The 22,347-nt window shown below is 40.0% G+C and overlaps 1 protein-coding gene across 4 annotated transcripts in view; it reads right to left on the bottom strand.

The window, feature by feature from the left end:
* Window positions 1-22,347, bottom strand: part of MAP3K20 (mitogen-activated protein kinase kinase kinase 20) — a 134,400-nt gene that overhangs the window by 47,704 nt on the left and 64,349 nt on the right. For all 4 annotated transcript variants that reach the window (XM_038750978.1, XM_038750977.1, XM_038750976.1 and 1 more), the window contains exons 4-9: window positions 18,690-18,791; window positions 15,493-15,558; window positions 12,799-12,827; window positions 12,556-12,693; window positions 7,089-7,175; window positions 943-1,017 (exon numbers count right to left, since the gene is read on the bottom strand). In XM_038750978.1, the coding sequence (XP_038606906.1) occupies window positions 943-1,017; window positions 7,089-7,175; window positions 12,556-12,693; window positions 12,799-12,827; window positions 15,493-15,558; window positions 18,690-18,791 (497 nt within the window). The remainder of the gene's footprint in view (window positions 1-942; window positions 1,018-7,088; window positions 7,176-12,555; window positions 12,694-12,798; window positions 12,828-15,492; window positions 15,559-18,689; window positions 18,792-22,347) is intronic.

Below are 22,347 nucleotides of genomic sequence, written 5' to 3'. Positions count from 1 at the left end.
TCTGACATTTCTCCACACCCCGACTCTAACTTCAAAGAAACATTGGTATAAAATGAAACTGTATACGGTGTTGGCTGTTTTCACTCAAATATTTTTTTAAAGCCATGGTTTTAATAAGGACAAAAAAAAATGCCCCTAATTCTTGCCTCAAGATTAGGTATCCTGGAGCACAGGCAAATTCCAATGTCTACACCTCAATACCTGGTTAAATTACTATTGGCAATCCCACTGGTGTGCATACCTCAAAAATCATACAGAATATATGTCACAGGATTCCTTTACCATTATTATAATGAAATGATAGTCGTTCATTAAAATAAACAAACAAAGAATCTGACCAGCCTGAAATATTGGTCTTTCCAATATTGGTCTTTGGTCATTCTCTTTGCATAAGTGTTTTAGTTACATTATTTTGCCTTTTCATTTAATATTTTGCTTTGCTTGCTTTACTATTTTTTAACTGCTTAAAAATGTGCAGGGCACCATCTAAGCACACGGAAAAGGCATGAGGATATTTATTTCCCGAGCATACTTTCACAACTCTGGCATCGGCTTCATCGATGATTTATCAGTAGAATTTGTTTGTAGGGGTCAGAGATGGCCTGGCCGCTGCTCCAGATTCCCACCAATACAAACCTACAGCTGGAATTCTCAAAGTTAATAAAAACTAACAATCAAAATAGGAGGTGCATACTCCCTTAAAGGCAAGAGGAGTGCAGGCCTTTCAGTACCTAGAAGTGGAGTTCATCAGGTTGAAAGAGGAAGGAGCCAATGATGTAACTACAGCAGATCAGAGCAATTAAATGGGTGGAGCTGGTAAATATCTTTGAAAGTAAATCAGTGGTTCGGTTTCAGAAAGGAGCAAGAATCCAGCTTTACATGAAAGCATGAGACCAAAGTATAACATTTCATTACCCAACAGAAAAAAATGAAACAACATACCTTTGAATCAGCCTCCCAACACTGACGCATCAGCTCAGCAAAGCTCCGGGGGCAACTGCTTGGAATGGTTAATCTCTGCAACAGAACCAGAATTTACACATCAACTTAAAGCAAAGATTGGCTTGCGAAACAGAAAAGGACTTTTCTAGCCTTTATTTAAAAAATACCATAAATTTGAGAACTTGAGCAAAATTTTTCCTTTAAAACACACTTTCTAGTGTTGGGGAATGAGAAAAATCGGGTTCATGAGAGACGCATCTAGAAGATGCTTCAGGAATTCCCAGTGTGCAGACAGCAAGTGAACACCAAGTCACGGGGTGGAAAAGAAAATTTCCAAACCCAAAATGAAGCTAGAGGACGGTAGTTAGAATCTGAATAAAACTGACCCAATTTCACTGAAAGGTCTATGCCAGTGCTGCTTCAGGGGATCATGTGTCGGAAACATATTCTTCACCTTCTTCGGTCAGGTGTGAAATGGCATTTGACAGTATTGAAAGGTTTCAAAGTCTGTCACAATGAATTATAATTGGGAATGAACATAAAGTAAACCAAGAGGCAGGGCAAGGCAAAAACATTTTGAGAGGGAGCTGACACTTAATCTGGAGTTGAAAACACTGCAGCCAAGGTGTGAGGGACTGGAAAAAATCAAACTGGTTTCCCCATCTCATGATATTGCAGAAACCTCTTGGAAGCTAGGCTGGGGCCTATAGCCTAATGGACCCACAACAGCCCTTTGAATGATCTACAGATGAAGAGGTTTCCTAAGTTTCCTGAATGACCAGTTCACTGATGAATCAGAGAACATTTCTGCAACATGGATACTGATGCCTGAAGAAGGTCCGTCCACCAATGGTCCAGCTTTTCCCTCTCCTCCCCTTCCACTGGCTCAACTGACACCCAAAGAAACCACAGTTTGCAATTACTAAACATTAGGTAACTGGCACTTCCCAGAAGTACTATAAAACCATTCCGGTTATGGGTTGTAAATAGACTGCAACATTGAATACTCTATAGGACACTTCAGCACAAAATAATATAGAAACAATTTTGATGGGCTGCAAAGTTATTCTTGGGTACTGAGGGGCCAATGTTATATTCGACAAACCAGCAGAATTCATATTGAAAAAAGATGAAGAAAACATTTACTGCTTACCAAAGGAATGCTGAAGATCAAAACTGGAAACTAGATTTACGTAGATTTTTGGAGTGACTACCAGTGCGAATTTGGAAAGCCTTTGGCCAGCCTTTCACCAATAGGCTGACCAACTTGATTCAGGGGGAAACACTTTCTAAAAAGGCTGCTTAGTTTGAAGCTTCCAAGCCATGCCATAAATGGGTAATAATAATAATGATGGTATTTGTTGACCACTTACTATATGCCAAGCACTGTTCGAAGCGCTGGGGTAGATACAAGGTAATCAAGTTGTCCCACGTGGGGCTCACGGTCTTAATCCCCATTTTACAGTTGAGGGAACTGAGGCCCAGAGAAGTTAAGTGACTTGCCCGAAGCCACACAGCTGATAAATGGCAGAGCTGGGATTAGAACCCACGACCTCGCTCTTTCCACTAAGCCACGCTGCTCCACTAAGCTTGCACACTAGAGGAGACGGACAGTAATATCAATTATCATTTTCTATTGAGCAAATGGATGAGGCGCCTCTGTGGCCCCCAGGTCTCCCAGCTGAAGAGAAGGTGGATCAGCACTACAGACCTGCAGAATTTCCTTTTGGGTTGGAGCCTGATACCACACACTCTTTGACAGACTCCCAAAGCACATGCTGGCCTTCGCGATTCAGTTTTTCTAGTTCTTTCCGTACTAGGGGAATCAATATCACTGTTGAGAATTTAAGTCGGTCAATCAGTAGTCTTTATAGAATGTCTGCTGTTGTGCAGAGCACTGTACTAAGCATTTGCTAGACTACAAGCGAGGTAGAGGAACTTGGTCAACCTACTGTTCCACTTTTGCGCACTTGAAAAGTTTACAGAAGTTGAAAATAAAAGCAGTGCAACTTGAAAGAAGTATTCACCCTTTTTGCCAACCAACAACTCCTCCAAACAAGGAGGAAAAGGAACTGAGATTTAAAATCATGGGCAAGGAATGTGTCCGACAACTCTGGTTTTCTGGACTCTCCCAAGCACTTAGCACAATGCTCTGCACATAGTAAGGGCTCAAAAATGACCACTGATGACATTGCCTACTTCCCAGTCAAGCAATTCTAAGAGCAAGGTGGAATCAGAGGTAAATAGTAATGTAGACTTTCACAAACTAGTCATGCTCTCTAGATGGAAAATGATAAATGCTTCCTGCAAAGATTAAAAGGGACAAAGTCTTAACTGATAAACAGTTCGCGGGGGGAAAAAATCCCTCTGGACATCTGAAAGAATAACATTAACATTTGAGACTTTTATATCTTTTAAATAGAGGAGTCAATTAAAACACTGCCATAAGATAGATACCTTTTAATAACCCTATTTTCATAAATGCCCATAATTTCTTTCCATTTCTGGGATGAAGTTTAAATTTCCTTGGTCACTAATAATAGTAACGGTGGTATTTGTTAAGCGCTTACTATGTGCCAGGCACTGTACTAAACCCTGGAGGGAAATACAAGCAAATCAAGTTCTGTCTGTCCGTCTGTCCTAATGTCCGTCAGTCCTAAGTCTGCCCGTCCATCCGCCTGTCCGTTGGGGAAGAGCAAAGGGACGCTGTGTGATCTTGGGCAAATCACTGCACTTCTGTGTGCCTCAGTTACCTCATCTGTAAAATGGGGATTGGGACTGTGAGCCCCACATTGGACAGGGATTGTGTCCAACTTAATTTGCTTGTATCTACCCTAGAGCTTGGGACAGTGCCTAGCACATAGTAAGCACTTAAATTCCATCATTATCATTATAAATAAAATTACAGATATGCACACAATAATCAGAACAACAATGATAATAATCTTGTAACTTCACAAGTCCGACAGAATAAAATCTATCAAGCTGTACCTTAGTGCTTCTGTAATATGACCGGCAAAGTCTTATGAACCTTAGAGTACCAAAACAAGGCTTTATGTTTCTTTAAAGCATAAGCAGGTTAGGAAAATGACTGAAAAGAAAGTCCCAAAATTGAAAAAGATTCCATTCCTAAATGGAAGGTTCCCTTAAGATGTTACATTTTGAAAAATGAGGAGTTATAAAAATAACGTCCTGACCCTTGAGAGCAGTCAGATCATTTGCTTAAAACTATGCATGATAGTCTTGGAATGGCATTTGTCTACGTTTCCCTCCCGTTCCGTAAACTGAAAAGTGGACTGCAGTTCGAGAACAGAGAGTCATCACTTCCAACACCCTTACTAAGAAAGCGTTAGGTAGCACAGGACACATTTAAAGAACATGATGTAGTTAACATTTCCTTTTGCAAATCACAAATGGAGTCCTTTTATATTTACATTTGTTTTCCTGCATTACAATTACTTTTGTAAAGGCAGCCTCAAAATGACAACTGCACATGCTGTAGGTCCCTCCCCTAACTTTCACAAGGATTCGTTGGTCTCCCGTGGCCATTTTGCTGTTTTGGCAAACACATGTTGTAAAAGGAACAAAAAAATTAAAACATTTATAAAGCGGGCATTATGCTGTCATAACACTGAAGAGAACCTTAGTGAAACTGAACTGAAAAATCTGGAGCGCGTTTCCAAATTTAAAGTAAACCTAGATTTATTAGAACTCCCTCTCAACTTCATGGCCGGGAGCCATTTTCAGAGGCTTCTCGAGGGCTCACTTTTTACTCTGTCCAATCAAGCGCTGTATCCAGGTCCTATTTCTAACACCCACTAGACGGACACATTCCGGAGATGGCAGTTTTGGGATTTCAGAGAACTCTGGCATGTCACTTAAGCCAGATTCTCAATTACACAAGGAACTCGAACAATTTCTTCTGAAAGATAATTATGCTGTATTAAATGGGAGAATATGGATGTGCTGGCATCACTCCTTATGTCTACCTGCTTTAATAAATTAAATTCCTTTCCCGCCGCTCAAGGAAAATGGAAACTGCTTCCAAATGTTATTTCTACAGTTTTCACGAACACAACCTAGGGGTAAAATAACAGTCTGATATCTTCCCAAGCCACCATTTTGTTTTCATATGTTCTCTTGGGAAACAACACTTTATTGGTTGAGTTTATCAGTGTTTTAGACTTTTCTAAGTAATCTTCCATGCCTAGAATCTTTCCAGTTAGACTTCAGAGGAAAATAAAGGCTGCTGATTAGAAAATATTACATGACCTTCGTTTTGGGCAACTCCTCACAGACCAAATGTGTTGATCCTGGCCCAAATGGCATCCTAAAAAAGCCAGCTGGTTGGTTCCATATAACTGAACTGGAATCTTCTTGGTTCAGTATACTGGAATCACTGGTCCACTGTAATAGTTACGTCAGCCACAAATTCAAAGGCCATGAGTTGTTACTGTGCAGGTTCCCAATCCAAATGATGATTTACACAAAAAGAACGTACAAATTCATAGTTCCCTGCTTCCTTCAGAGCCATAACTACTTCATTAACCTCCACTGGGAACATGCTTTTCTGATTTCATATTGTGTCTTGAACAGTGAATTCTTGAGACACATTTAATACATTTCTCTTTTCTTATTCCAAAATAATTTTCAATAGAAGATCAATAGTTTCATTACTTCCTTTCGCGAACCCACACGTTGGGTGATCCCACCGCAAAACTCCAAGATCAGAGTCTCCCACTAAGATTCCAATTTCTATGAACGTGTGGCTGCTTGTTCAAAAAAAAATACAGCAGGAAATAGCATCATAATTGGTTAAAACTAAACAACCCTGGTGGGGAAGAATAAGCCAAATCTATTTTGTAATGCATCTTCTTCTCACTCAGCTAGCCAGAAAAAATGATCCATCTCCAATGTGAAATCAATGTGAATCAATCTCCAATGTGAATACAAGGGCATTACCAGGTCATCCTGGATTATGTGTCAAAGAGGGAGAATCGGCTTCCCCCATTGACTAGTATTTTCTGGCTACCGTGACTTTCTCATGTGCTCACGTGGGAATTACAAGCAATCCAATATCCCCAGATTGCTCTGTGAAAAAACACAACAAAACAAAAACCCCAGAAAAGGTGGATGCCCCTCCACCTTCCTCTTTTTTGACTGTTTTTTTTATTTGAGTCAGGTCTTTAGTTCATTCTCCCTGTAGCATCCTTAGGTAACTGTTGATAGTGGCAGAGTTTTATAGAATAAAGTTGCATGTTAAAATGAAGGCATCACCAAGTTCTAAGTTTTCCCGACCTACCTCTCTACACTGATATTGGATGCTTCATTCTTCGGCTGAGAATTTCCATGACTGTGTGTGTTTCAGACCGTTTTAAGCCTTTTCAGAATGTAGTAGCTGGCTTTGATATGAATGCACCGTGGTCTCTGATGTAGGCTCATAGGTCCAACTAACTGAAAGCCTCAATTTGTGGGAAGAAGGAAAGCGAGGCTGGGGACACAGCACAAACGGTGTTTACGCTACTGAAGTTCTTTTGAAATGGAAAGGCTCGGCATGAAGAACCAGCAGTTATGCCACTGCCTCGCCAATTCCAGTGAGGAGCTCATCTTCAATGTAGTGTTGAACGTAGGTGGCAAAACTGTAATTTCTCCCTTTTTTGAAACTATTTTTTCTTCTTTTATTTTTGAAATTCTCATCTAAGCGACAGTTTCTTGTACTATAGTGACTCCTGCTGGGAGAGTTAAGTTGAAGTAGCTGAAGGTCTCTTACAGATATATCAACTCCCGGCCAGTAAAAAGATGTCCTAAACGCAGGAGATGGAGTTAAACTGTTCCCCTACCTTGGATGCAATGGCTTCTTTCATCACTAAGAACAAACCCCCAGGTTTTACAATTGAGACTGAGAAACTAGTACAGTACTTGTACAATTTTTGATCTACAGCATCACGACGTGAAGCTGCAACAATTAGATGTAAAGGGTCCATTCATGAGGAATAACATCACTTTGACCCTTTGTGTTAGCTCCTACTGCTAATCTTTCCATAAGCGTGAACTTACTTTCAATTTGAAGAAGATGAAAAAGTCTTTTGCAAAACCCCAATACTGTTTTCTGATCTATGTACCTGAATGTAGAAACGTAGTCTTACCTCATTTTTTTCCACTACAAGCCAAGCTACTTGTAATCCTTCCAAACCTTTAAAGGGGACCTCCCTTGTTAGCATCTCCCAGAGAACCTGGAACAAAAAAAAAAATAGAATTTTATTCCTGTCCTTCATATTTTAATATATTACTAGGCACATCTGAACCAATTACCAAGCATAGCAGATCACATCCCTAGAAACTTGGGCAAATGAGTGTGCATGAATGAAGCTCTCTTCAAATGTTTACACATTATTCCTGTCCTTCTCCTCTAAAGTATAATCTGGATTTTTAACGGGATCATTTGGGCTATGGGTTTTAGAATTTAAGGAAACCCAAAGCCTGAGTAATGATCATCCTCACATTACCAGCTACCAAAATGGATTTGGCGTTTGGTTAGTTGACATTTGAGAAGAAGTACTCTTCCCAACCTCAGATTACCCAACCTGGAGCAAGATCGTTATTTGGTATTTCTCCAGGGTTTAGGGATGGCAATTTCTAATGGCCAACCAAGACCTTCCAGAATTGTTCGGCTGTAAAGCTGTGTCTTTGTCCAAGCATCTACTCCAAAATGGCAGGTAGTCATTAGCAGAATTATGGTCTCTGGGTTCCTCAATTTGTAATTCAGATTGAATTCACTTGGACTAGGCCATTTGGGGGCAGTAATATTTTCTCCTTAAATCCCACTTCATCATTCTTATCAAGAATATAGAGTGAAAATAATAAAAAATTAATTTATGGGATTATAGATGAAGCATTAAATTTACAGTACCTAAGCTTTCAACTAGATTACAATAAACAAAAACTGAATGATGCCGATTCTGGAAGGCACAGTCCAACTTTGGTTTTGCTTTAAATGGAGGGGACACCACAGGTTTAAAAGTTGCTTTTCGTGAGAAGCTACCCCAACAAATATCTATCAAAAGCTATCAAAACAAAGGGAGCCTCCCAAAACTCTATAAGGGCATGGTTCATTACTGATAATTCCTGATAATACCCATTTCCCTAAAGGACAAATTGAAGTTCAGAGAAGGGAAGGGAAATGTACAAGTTCCCACAATGGCTCTGGAGTGGAGCCAAGGGGAGAACCCAGAAGTTCTGATTTCTACTCCCCATGCTCCAACTTCCACAAAATTGTCTCCTCCTAAATGAAAGAAGCCTGGGTGAATACTTAGGCAGCCCTCAAACGACTATTCCAAGCTGCTTCCCTTGACTCCAAAGCACTGCTGCCTCAGCCTGTCCTCAGTCTCATTCAAGCCACATCATGTTGAATGAATTCTGGCTAACACTGAAGGTAATTAGCAGCAAAATGCAGGGAAATTGGCAGATGCTGCTCAAGCAGGGGGAAAAAAAAAAAAGATCACTGAAGCACATTTGGGCTTTCAAGCAAGTGAATGCGGTGCTCCCTCATAAGAGCTATTGAATCTTTTCTGTCTTCTTAATGGAACTGATTAGAAAAGGTAAAGGTACCTCAGAAGGGCAAATTTTCCTGAATTATTTAAGGGCAGAAGAAGAATTAGAACAGGCGTCCAATCTCCTGGGTGGCAAGAAGCCCTGCTTTTTGGGAGGGCAGGGAGGAGGATGAAAAAGGTACCCTCAGTCTGTTTCTCCAATTATCACATCTGGTAGAAAGGCTGAGGAACTGAAGGCTACACACAGCCAAAGAATTGAACCAATTTAGTATTCCCATGGAGACTGGACGCAGGAACCACAGTTTGGCATAAATTAAAACCCCTGGACTACCAAAACATTCAGCTATGCAGCCTCATTCCCTTTCCTCCTCTGAATGACTATAGGACATTTAGAACAGTCATCCTGGATGAACTGAAAATCAGCCTGAGCTTTTTGAGATGTGATATGATGCCAGTTGGGAATAACAGCTTGGAAAAAATTTTTTACTTTTGCAGATGTTTATATGAAATAGCCTATAGCTTGGCAGGAACCAAAAGCTAATTAGCAACAAGCTAGACTCCTCTAGGAGCTTTAACCTGGCCCAATACAGCACCTGGATTTTACTCTTTCTCCAGATCTCAGGAGAGCTGCACGGGTTACAGGAGTCAGCCGATGTGTATAAAACAGGTTCAAAGTGCATAAATTGGCCTGTTTTGAAGCCCAAATTGCATGCTTTGTTCATTTTCTACAGCCAGCACAGCTTGGTAGAACTTTCCTAACACTACTTCCCTCTTACTTCGCTACATCAGATGGAAGATAGTATATAATGGTGGAAGAACTTAAACCATGCAGGAGCACTGAAAGTTGACAAATTCAAGGTGCAGAAATATTTTCAGCAGAGTAGAAAAACTTGTTCGCAGTTATCCTTTGCAAGAGTCTGCTACGTGTATGTGTACTGAAAAAAGCAGTTAGGCAGAGTTGGATATTGACCTCATGGTTCCCTAATCCAAGTCTGTGTCTCAAGAAAACTAGACCAGGCTCCTCTCAGACTGAGGCAGCGAAGTTAGCATCGTTACTGGTCTCTCTCCTAAGAGCTTGGGAATTCAGAATGGAGTAGATTAGCTCTCCTAATTCATAATGTTTCCCCCACTAGTCCACTTCTGGAAAGACACTACGGTCTTCTTTTCAAAAAGATTTCTACACCTCATTTTACATAAAGCAATAATAGATCATAATCAGTCCCACAAAAATCCTTCGGTTGGGACTGATGTCCGCCAAAAATCACTGGGCTCAGCTCCAGCTAGGATAACTTTGACAGGGTCACATACATCGTTTCCCACAAAAATGAAAGCTGCTAACCAGAGTGCCTTGTCTAGGGGTGTGGCCCAGGCCACCGAAGCCATTCTACACTTTGAAAGCCTTTTGGGAGTCCAAAGGTGTAATCTCTCCTCCACACTATTACTATTCCTCTGTTACGTGTGGCTGCATTGTATCTATTTTCAATAATATTTTTTCTGCCTATTCACCTTTTCTCTAAGAAATTACAATCTGCCAACAGAGGACATTCAGATATAGCTTCACTAGCTGCAAATAATATCAAAAGCCACTTGAAGGATGCCTTGGGCTCAGGTTACTGATGAGGTCAAATGCCACCCCCCGACACAAGATGAGTGGAAAGCCACTCTGAGGAAATCAGTTTTTCATAGAAAAGGGAAATTAGCCCTTTATTTCACCTCCTGAGCAGCTAGGAGTCCTTTTCTGTACATCAGAGCTGCACCCCTCTTCAGAATCTGCTCTGCTATTGGCAGAGGGCTTTCGAGAGGCTCTGGATACAGCATGCCTGGCTCCAGGCACAGGTGTAAGACCGGACGCCAATGCAATGTGGTGGTGACAGCTTTTATCCTTTAGAGAATTTCCGAAGAAAAGACTCGGCAAAAATAGGATTTGGCCACATTTAGAATTATTCCCTCAAAGTGCAGATCACCAGGAGAAGTTGAGGAATATTCCGTTCAGAGAGCTTAAAGAATATTGCTTCGCTTATTCTTTAAGCTCCACAAGACAGAAGACTCCTCAACCTCCACAATATTTCTTGATTAGGTTAGACAATTCATTCAGGACCTATCCAGCCTCGTTTGGACATCTATGGCTTTGTAAGCCCTACTGCCCTGCTACCTGTTCAGCTGCTATATGTTTCAGAGCACATCAGGGAACGGAGCACCTAGGAAAAGTAGATCAGAAAATTGAGGGGGGAAGTTCTTGGGAGACAAGGGTGAAATGAACAATGCACACACGCACACACACGCGCGCGCACGCACACACACACACACACACACGCACACCTCATACTCTACTGGGCTTCTGAAAGACCCAGCTGTTTCTTGTTCTCCCAACCCCAAACCCTTTCTTGAGCCCCCAAAATTTCAAGTATAAAGTTGTGAAAATGACACCATCATCAGTCAGCAAGAATTTTGAGTACCCTCAAGGTGTCTAGCTACTGTACTAGGAAACTTACCTACCTCAAATTATGCCCTGGCAGTGCCACAAGAATGGAGAATGTACAGAATGAAGGAAGTGATGTGATAGGATCCTCACCGTTAGAATGGCCTCTCTCTCCTTGACAATAACTAATAACAGGCCTTCCCTACTTGCTGGTGGCTGATGGAGCCCAAGATTTTTTTTGGTAATCCCAGGAAATTGTCAGGATCAACTCCCACTGTCCTTAGAAAATGCCCATTTCTAAGTCTTCCTTGATTCCAAAGCTGGAATTTTATTTAACAGCTGAGATTTTTTTTTTAAGTGGCTGTCTGAGGAGGAGCTGGGTCTGGGCATTGACAATCTAATGCCCTCTTTTTCAGCTTTAAGGCCTGGCTCCAGAATATAAAATGGGGCAAGAACAGTCAAATTTACTCAACTCTAATTCAATCAACCTATGAAATGCTCCCTCCCAAATGAAATTCTGCTGGTGCATCCACTAGACAAGAATACACTTGTTGAAGGAACCTCTTTAAGACTTCAAAATAGCAATGCCTGCTTTACAGTGGTCATTTCACAAGCATTTCTGTATCTACCAGTCGAGAGAAGAATTATTTTGTACAAACACACAACTGAAAGTGAAAAAGAATGTAATGGAATATCAAGAAAGAAAGATTGACACTTTACATCTGTTTAGAACATGGACTTTGAAATGGTTTAGGAACCATCAGAGGCTAACACAGAGAGGCTGAGAACTGTGTAAGTGGTCTGAAGAATACACACTGGTCTACTTGAAGGAGGGATTTGTTAAACATTTGTTAAATCCCCCAGTGAGAAAAGAGGGGTCAGGAACCAAGTAGGAAGGGTAAGAGGAGAGCTTCTCAGGGTTAGACCTACATTGGGATCCCCAAAGCAGAAAGTTCATTCTAGTTATGAAAAGCCTCAGGCCGATCTGGTGACAAATTGTGTTTTGTCACTTAAGAAATACCTTTGTTACATACGAAGCAGGACATTTATAACCACAGAATGGTTTACCCAAGTGAAATCCATTCAAAAATACAAAAGGAAAGGGCGGGAAAGAAGACGAATAAAGAAGCAAAAAGTTACAGTAGAGACCATCAGATCCACAATCCAAAGGCTTTTCATAACATCTTGATCGTTTACATTTGAAAAGGAGTCTAGTCTTTTATCAGCGCTTCAACTGAGGGAAAGCAGATATGCCTCTCCTCAAAACAGGCCCTGGGCAAATGTAACGTTTTGAAAATGGGCTATTCAAAGGCTAGTTTCCCGGATGAAATCATTTTAAGACAAAAAGTTCCACTCTTTTTAGGGCACATCTGTCTTCAATGACTCTGCTCTTCTGAAAATCTGAGACTCGGAGGGATTCAAGCTGCTGAAGTACAATAACTCTGAAAGTATTATTTAAGAAGTTTCCATGCAAACTAAGCAACAGCATGTGCACTACACATTAATTTACAAAACAATATGAAGCTACAGGCATATGTATGCAGGGATATAAGCACAAACGTGAGCATAAAATACCACTATTATCATGTGGATAAAATATCATAATAAAATGCCATTATTATTAAGCATAGATGGATAACTCACCACACCATAGGAATATGTGTCACAGGTTTCAGACACTGGCAAACTCTGGATAACTTCAGGAGCCATCCATGGGAAAGTGCCCACTAAGGACATGTGAGTTGTATGGTTGTGAAACCTGGAGGCGCCAAAATCACAGATCTGGGAAAATAAAAGCAAAAGGCCAACTTCTCATTTATTGCCTTTCAAAAATGTCAGTATGACCCCCTTGGCTCAGATTTACAAATAACAAATAAATGATCCTACCTTTAATACTCCATCAGCAGCTATAACGACTGGAATTAAAAAAGAAAAAAATTATACAATAACTATTTTATTAATTTTTAAAAATCATAAATCTTTCAAATTCTACTTTCGTGATACTTGTTAAGAAGGTTAGAAAAAAAGGAGGCGTTTTTGGCTTTGCAGTATTAATTTTTTAAAGACATTAAACTTCAGAAGTACAATAAGAAAATTAACTGAATTCTGAATTCCCCCTTTTAGACTGTGAGCCCACTGTTGGGTAGGGACTGTCTCTATATGTTGCCAACTTGTACTTCCCAAGCACTTAGTACAGTGCTCTGCACACAGTAAGCGCTCAATAAATACGATTGATGATGATGATGATGGTATTGGTTCTTATTTAATCATGTAAACAGGGCAAGTGCCTCAGTTTCCCCAACAGTAAAATGGGGATAATATAATCCCCAAACTTGCCTGTCCTGTGCTGAGACCTAATGAGACTGTACAGTAAAGTCATGACTGTCTCCCCCTCTAGACTGTAAGCTCCTTGTGGGCAGGGATGTCTACCAACTATGTACTGTACTCTCCCAAGTGCTTAGTACAGGGCTCTGCACACAATAAATGCTAAAATACCACTGACTGAGAAGTTTTGAACTTCTCAGAAGAAAATGCTATATTCATCCAAAATAAAATACCAAATTATTTCCCCCCATGCCTCAAGAAATAGATCTGAAAGAAAATGAGCTTTAAGTACTCGGCAAAATTTAAACAGTACTTAAGCTGTCCACTTACACCCAGAAAATCCAGGTTTTCACCAGTCTCCACCTTTCCACCAAAAATATTTTGTTTCCTGTTGATCAATCAACTGTATGGTACTCACTGAGCACTTACTATATGCAGATCAGAATACTAAGCACTTAGGAGAGTACAGTACAACAGAGTTGGTAGACACGTCCCCTGCCCACAAGGAGCTTACAGTCTAGAAGTTCCCCATTTGCCTGTCCAGTTCACATTCCAAGTTCCATGGAAGGCATTTTCCAGCACACAATACAAATGTTTCAATTGAATAATTCTGGCATGACGACTACTGGAGAAATGATGAGCAGTTCAGACCTTTAAGTGATAACAGTTAGGTTTCAAAGATAATACCTCATTAAGATGAACTGAAAGCCTGACCTCACCTCGAGCTGTATTTCAACTTGCTATGAATTTAACTATACCTTTAAGGCCACATTCGCAGTCAGAAAGGCAAGCTTTCTCTGATTTTTAAGTACACTTTAGACACCCTGATGTAAGATTAAAAACAAAACAAAACAAACTGGTAGGAATCCTCAGACAGGGTAGATATACCCTTTGCTTTGCTGTAAACGTACGTTCATAAGCTAGTGGTACAAGTAGATAAGAGTCTGCTTGTCTGGCAAGAATGGAAAAGGACTTTTCATTAATTGAATGGCTATGCTTGGAATTACCTATTTGAAAGTGTGAACAAAACTTGGAGTCAGTTCTACACTTTGAACTGATTCAGACTACTAAGATTGTGAAAAAGGGTTCAATAGATTTTTAAGTTATTTTCTTTAAGTTTTTTTCTTAGTCATCTATGCTTGTCTCTACCAAAGGAAAACAAGGTAGAAGATGGTGTAATTATCTTGGAGTCTCGGACCAGTCTATTTAATTCAGGCTTTGGCTGTTAAAAAGCCCCAAATTCACCAGGTAATTGAACATCACCTCTTCTCTTGGGCTTTATAGCCACAGTTCATGACTAACAAAAACTGATCTTCCTAAATTCAAATAACAATCAAGAGGTAAAATTCACATCTATAATTAGTATTTTTTTTTTACAATACACAAGTACCACCCTTTAAACCTATCCCCAACCTGAAAGAATACATGGGTGATCAGAGAGAATGAAGACTCTTTAAAAAAAAAAATAACCAATATGAACAGTTTGATTGATGGGGTACTCTTGGTCAGTTTTAGTTTAATCAATCAATGGTATTTATTGAGCACTTATTGTGTGCAGAGCATTGTACCAAGCACTTTGGAGAGTACAACACAACAGAGTTGGTAGACATGTTCCCTCCCCACAATAAACATACAGTCTAAAGGGTTTTAAGTCTCCAAAACACAAATGCACAACAAAGTTACCTTAAAATGAACAAAACTACTCAAACCAGAGTTAAAAGTAACCTCAAAATTTTTCCAAGTTTTATTTTTTCCCTCCAGGCTTAAAATCTTTATTGGGAGGTTTAAGATTTATTGATTACTAACTAAAGCCTAAGCACTGTGCTAAACATTTAAAACTAGAGGGTCTCCCCACAAGTTCTATTCTAGTGTCTCAATGTTACCTAGAAATCTATTTAGAATTATATATCACAGAGGACATAGGTGTTTGGAGAAAGCTATTTAAATTTTTGCAGTGGTAAACAACAGAATAAAACTTCAGTCGTTTCCTCCTGCTTTCAGTGACGCAGAAGCATATTTTACACCTCTCCTAAGTTTACTACTGCTAATCCTTCATGTCAAGCTATCGTTCCGCCCCGGTTGGATTCAAATAAAGATGACGGGTTCAAAGAAAGTTTTAAGCCAGGCAGTCCATAAGTAACAAAATCTGTTAAACAAGAGCAAATATAAGTTCAAGCTCAAGAGTATTAAGGCAGAAAGTCATACTGTAGAAGAGGGATCAGAAAATAGGCAACTAAAAATAGATGACTATTTTACCATTTCTTGACTTGAGGTCTCTGTGAATCACCTTGACTGGAGCCTCCATATGTAAATAGTGCATTCCTATCGATTAAAGGAGAAAAAGGGTTCTTCAGTGATAAGAAATTAGGAAGGACAAACTGCTCTTTTAAAGCAAATACAATTACAGACACTTCATTCACCTGCTTTTTTCTGGGACTGATGGCTACATTTGAAGCAGATACTTATGACATGGCCACATTACTAGCAGTTTAGGTCTGCTTTGATCGGACTTTGATCGGAGATGATGGCTGTTGCCCTCCCAAGACCAAATTTGGACAATTTCGTTCCTTCTAATCCCCCGGTCAGTCTTGTTAAAAAAAAAGGAAGGGGTGCACTCAGAACAATGCTGGGAGTAAGGCCTGCCAAATTCTACAACCAGCTGTACCATTAATCTACTACTGATTCTGGGTAAATTACTTATCCACTCTTGCCTCAGTTTCATTTCCCCCTTATCTCAAAACACCATGGGAGTGTTGCAAAGATTCCATCCATTTGGCTGTTAAATGGTTGGGGACGCAATATAAGAATAAGGTGAGGTATTGCCCAAAATTGAACCAACCTCTCTGTGTCATTCCCTAGTGGTTACTTTTTGTTCTCTATTTCTATTTACATGGTGCCTATCACTACAGTACCTAAGTGCTTTGACAGTTATGTGATTTTAGCAAAATGTAATAAAAAAAAGTAGGAAAATGCCTATATCTGCCTTCATTCTGCTCAAATGGTGCCTCTATAAGAAAGGAAAACAAAGAGTTCAAGAAAACCAGCATTATCTCTTCATTTCCAGGAATATTAACCATAGTTCACACAAATTTTCTTGATGTTCTACTTGTTTTAGCACTCAATATTTTTATTTCACAAATTCCCATGGATTTGTTTAACAAACAGCAAAAAAAACAAAGAAAGACTATATCAGATAGAAGAAATTAAAATGAATCAACTTACAAAAGAAACAGAACAGTTAATGCTATGAAAAGACAATATTTCTAAGGACATTTGTTAAGCCAAGATTAGCCACCTCACAGGATGGAATTAAGGCAAATCTTCCCTCCTTCTAAACAGGACTTCATATGTGCAGATCCAACATTTTATTGCAAAGAAAACATCTTGATTCAACACATAAATTGTGCTTCCACTCAGAGAATAATAATGTCTGTTCCAGGTTCACGAAGTTGGAATATCTGCTACCTCAGGGTGAACTTCAAATTTTTATCAAATTTTACTTCCTCTCCTCCAATGAGCCCAACAAACCAATTTGTTTACAAAAGAAACGATTAATACAGATAATACACATGAAAGGCAGTGTCGCCTAGTGGAAAGAGCTCAGTCCTGGGAGTCAGATGATCTAGGTTCTGATCCTGGTTCTGCCACTTGCCTACTATGTGACCATGGCCAATTCACAACTTCTGTATGCTTCAGTTTCCTCATCTGTGAAATGGGGATTATATATTTCTCCGACTGGGAGCTCCACATGGAACAGGAATTGTGTTCGACCTACCGTGTATCTTCCCCAGTGCTTAGTGCAGTGCTTGGCACAAAATCATTTAAGAAATACTTCAATTATGATGATGATGATGGTAGATTCTTAAAATTTATCCAAATACTCCCAGAGATTAGGATAGGTTTGACTCTTTCACCACTTTTATCTTCTGCTACATTTATTTTTTCCTCTCTCCCACATACTAAAGCATTCATAATGCCACTCTTGTGCAATTTTTGTATGTACACTTCATCAGTCCTGGCAGCAGCACAGCACCCACTGACAGAAAACATTGTTTGAAGGTGATTATCTGCACACCCTCACACAATCACGGTGCCATAGCTAGGGTGTGGCAGGACTATGATATTTCATGAAGCACTACCCAATTAAAATGACCTGGGATCCTGAAGAAACCAAGTTAATGAACCCAGCCTTAAGCATATCATGCCTACCAACCTTTGATTTGGGACCTACAACCAGGGCTTGTATTCAACAAATTTTCTCCTTTCATTTTCCCTGTATGGGAAACCTGATGAGGTTATTATTATCAATAATAATAATTTTAAAAATTGGCACAAGTGCTTACTATATGTCAGGCACTGTTCTAAACACTAGGGTAGATACAAGTTAACCAGTTGGACACAATCCCTGTCCACAAAGACTAAAGAGAAAGGACAAGGAAATTCTCAAAAGAGCGGACTGCCTCTTCTAGAGATATTTAGGATTTCCTCGTGCAAATCAAGTATGCAGCAATTGATGCCCTGTCGTGAGTGTGAGCAACTGTTTTTATCCCAGAGATAAGACACAGAGAGTAATCTTTCCAGAAAGAGAATCCAAGTACTCTGTCTTTTCAGGGGGTTGCTAAAACTCAATCTATCATCCTTCATTATTTAGGTCAAGTTGTTTCCAGAGCAACTTTGGGAGTTATAAATAAAACTCTAAAAAGGTTTGCAGTTACGAAAATGGAAAAAATAGATAAAAATAAATGGAATTTGAATTACTTTATAAAGCATTAGGTTATGCAGGAATTTATGAGGGGAAAAAAAGGCCTGGACACATTGTTGGCTAATTTGGGGGATTTTGTTTTTTAAAAATATTGAATCTCCAAGGGCAATTTCCAAATTTGAATTAAATGTAAAATAAAATCAGAAGTGGTTTTATATAGCAGCATGGGTAAGTGATTTTCAAAAAAATGATTTCTATTTTAAGCATTTGCCATGCATACAAAGCAGGCAGAATATGTCCAATAATAAATCAATTTCTGGGAGGGCCTTGAGAATTAATGAACACTCCCAGAAGGAGCAGACAATTTCAGCGTGGACACACTTTTTCTCCAACTTGTAGCAAGAGGTAAGGGTAGGGAACAGCCGAGGGAATTCGCAATATATCACCATTTGGCACTGTGGGGAAATCCGTTCCTTTGCAGGTCAATGATTTAACTGTACCTACATCTTTGGGAGAGGAAGGGAAAAGCTGGAAAGAGACAACGACGTTGAAATTACAAGCTCAATCAGCTTCAACCTTAGTACCTCCCTTCTGAAGGATGGAAAGAACAATTACAGATTTCAGAAAGAAGGACCAGGCGACCCTTCCTTCCAAACCATGCAGCAAAAGCAAACTTCCAGAGGACAATCCTTACCTAAATGGCCCCTACAGAAAAGCAACCCTAGGTAATCACCCATATCCTCACACTTACCTTTAGCTACGTCTGTTGCCCAGGTCATAATATGCTCCATGTCCATCTCTTCACTTCTATTACTGTTAATGTAGTCGTATAGTGAGCCAAGGGAAGCATATTCTGTAGGGAAAGAAAAATGCACACATCTTCTATAAAAACAGAACAGGATGGCCTTTCTAAACAAAAGTGCTTGATGATTCAGCAGCAAGACCTGAAACTATCATGTCAGCACATAGCAGTCTAATTCACAGCTAGGGCAATTACAGAAGAACCAGCATTCCTTGACCCTCTCCCGTGGTGCCGTGACAGGAGGGGAAGGAAGGGAAAGGCCCCCAAACTAAAAGATCTCTTGGGTGAACTTGCAGGATTGAGCACAATACAAAATGCAAAGGCAGGGAAAAGTAAGTGGCAGGTATCCAGGACAGGCAATGGAGTGTTAGTTGACTCCTACCTATCTTGCCCTCTTCTCCAGTAACACCTCAGTTCACGCTCTTGACTCCTTCCAGTAACTGTTGCTTGCTCTCGATTCACCCTTTTCCTGACTCACTGCTCACATCTTTCCTGGAATGACTTTGGTACTGAGCTTCTCCAAACCATATTCCCTCCATATACTTTTGTTCTTCTGCTTCAAAGCCTAAAAAAACCCCCACCTCATCCAGGATGCATTTCCTGAATAAATACATCCCTAAGCTTTCCGTTTATACTACTGCTCAGGGTTCATTAAATAATACATCAGCAGTACTTAGCTAAGCAGAGCACTGGGAAAACCACAAAAGAAGAAGTCCCGATGCCTGCCCAAAGTGAGCTCACAATCTAGCAGGGAACACAAGTATAAAATCATTTACAAGTAAGAGGAAATGTTTCAGTAGTAAGGTATATAAAATGACACCTAACAAAAGTGCAATGGAAGTAATGATTATAAAAATGCCAAGATGATACTGAGGGGTACGTAACCCGGTGAAATGAAAAATTGAGGAGAGCCTCTTGGAGAAAGTGGGATTTTGGGAAGGGTTTTGAAGATGGGGAGACTTGTGGTCTGGTGGATTTGAAGGGAAAGGAAATGTAGTGTAGGCAAGCGGAAATGTAGTGTGGGGGGAAAAAATGCAGGATTTGCCAAAACATTTATTCGTGTACTCAGTACTTATGAATTAATTTATTCACTTGCATTAATAATTTACTTTTTTTTTAATCTTTGTTAAGTGCTTACTTTGTGCCAGGTACTGTACTAAGTGCTGGGGTCAAATACAAGATAGTCAGGTTGGACACATTCCATGTCCCACAAGAGGCTCACAGTATTAATCCCCATTTTACAGATCAGGTAACTGAGAAACAGAGAAGTGAAGTGACTTGCCCAAGGTTACACCGCAGACAATTGGCAGAGCTGGGATTACAACCCAGGTCCTTCTGACTCCAAGGCCCACATACTTATCCACTTGGCCACACTGCGTCTCATGTTCATAAGCATGAAATATTGGAAGATTTCGATCTCTTATCTCCCTCACCAGATGATCCATTCCTTGAGGGCCAAGATTCTGCCTCATTTTTTTGTGTGTTTCCAAGTGCCGTGAGCCCCGGAACCTCTTTCCATAACACAATCATCATTTCTTTACTTGAAAAATACCTTACAAAATAAGGATCGTCACCCATGAGAAGCAGCGTGGCTCAGTGGAAAGAGCACAGGCTTTGGAGTCAGTGGTCATGGGTTCAAATCCCGGCTCTGCCAATTGTCAGCTGTGTGACCTCGGGCAAGTCACTTAACTTCTCTGGGCCTCAGTTCCCTCATCTGTAAAATGGGGATTAAGACTTTGAGCTCCCCGTGGGACAACCTGATCACCTTGTAACCCCCCAGCGTTTAGAACAGTGCTTTGCACATAGTAAGCGCTTAATAAATGCCATTATTATTATTATTATTATAAGCATCCACTGGATGCAAAACTCTGATTTAGCTGAATTGACTTAGCTCCCACTGCTGTCATCACTTGATTTAAAGGTGAGGATCAATGAGCCCAATCCCCCAAGAGGACTCATCTAATTCAGACAAAACAATATCCACACATCAGCAAATCCATGTTGAAGCTTCTGGATCTGCTGAAAACGAGTATTTGACGGGAAGAAGGCCTGACTGCACTTGCTTTCAGATCCCACTCTCCCTCTAAGGAAGAAAATGAGACAGGGAGTTGCAACTAAGTAGGGTAAGAGATTAAACAGAAGCATTCCTTCAACTAAGTTCTTTGTGGTCTGGAATCGTGTCTACCAATCCTATTGTATGGGACTTTCCCAAGTGCTTACACCACACATTGCAAACACTCAATTGGTTAGTATTTACTGAGCACTTACTGTGTGCAGAACATTGTACTATGTGTTGGGAAAAGTAAGAAGATGGTGATTTGGACTCCTAGTTAAAAAAAAAAGGGGGGGGGGGGGAGTGCCTGGCAACAAGCACACGTGGAAGATTCAAATGATATACAAAGCACAAGCAAAAACAACCGTGAGGACTATAAGCATTAGCGTACACAGCTGAAGGAGCTGTCTACAGCTGTCTTATGAACTTAGCCTACTTTTGATTCCCTCGATAAGGTAGAAAGCCTTTGCCTGAGCTGAAATGGATTCAGTTGGCACATTACCTTTTATTCCATGGTACGTCTCCTCCCAGAGCAACAAATAGCAAAAGCTAGACCTTCTAAAAACTTGCTAGGACATAGAATCCAATACAAGTGCCAGTTAATACTGAAAAAATAAAAAATAAAGACTGGCCTTCCAAAGTCAATTAAAGTACATTTTAGTGGTTGTTTAATCTGGGCATTTATCCAATCAGTTGTGCCAGAACGGGCACACATTCCCTTGGGTTCTGGCTGTGGGATCCAGAATTCAAGGCCTAGCTTGACAGAATTTACTGTTAATGGAATTGTGCATGTTATGACTTCAGACTACAGTAACTGAAGGAGAGTGAAACACTGAAAGAAGTTGCTGAAGTTGTAAATTAATAGTTGCTCCATTGATTTCTGGTGAGGTGGGTTTTTTTTGTTTTCTTTTCCTTTTTAACCACATAAGATAGCTATCTTTCTGGGGTGACTGAAGTGGAATCCTGACCAAAGAATGGATGGAGGGAGTGTGCAAGAGGATGGTGGATGGACTATATAATTTCTTAGATGCTTAGATTGTGAGCCCCAAATTAGACAGTGAGCCCCATGTGGGACAGGGACTGTGTGTTTGACCTGATTATGTTGTAATTATTCCATCACTTAATAATAACAGTATTGTTAAGCACTTTTCATGTGCCAAACACTGAACTAAGTGTTGCAGTAGATGCAAGATAATCTGGTGAATCAGAGGCCCTTAGTACAGTGCTTGGCACATAGTAATCGCTTAAACACCATAAAAAAGTCACTGCTATCCTTCAGATTCTAAGATGGTTAATGTTAAATTCCATGAAGATTATGCTCTTAAGTTTTTATAAAATGTACCAGTAAATCTAGTTGAATGCAAACTGACCGGCTAGACAAGTGGAACTGAAGACTGAAATAAGTGATAAATCAATCGTATTTTTACTGAGGGCTTACTGTGTGCAGAGCACTGTACTAAGTGTTTGTGAGAGTACAATATGACAGAGTTGTTTGACATGTTCCATGCCCACAAGGAGCTTAAAGTCTAGAAGGGGAGACTGACTTAAAATATA

This window comes from Tachyglossus aculeatus, chromosome 9 (genome assembly GCF_015852505.1).
Source record: "Tachyglossus aculeatus isolate mTacAcu1 chromosome 9, mTacAcu1.pri, whole genome shotgun sequence".
Lineage (NCBI taxonomy): Eukaryota > Metazoa > Chordata > Mammalia > Monotremata > Tachyglossidae > Tachyglossus > Tachyglossus aculeatus.
The sequence above is the reverse complement of the archived record's forward strand: the minus strand, read 5'-3'. Positions and strand labels throughout refer to the sequence as shown.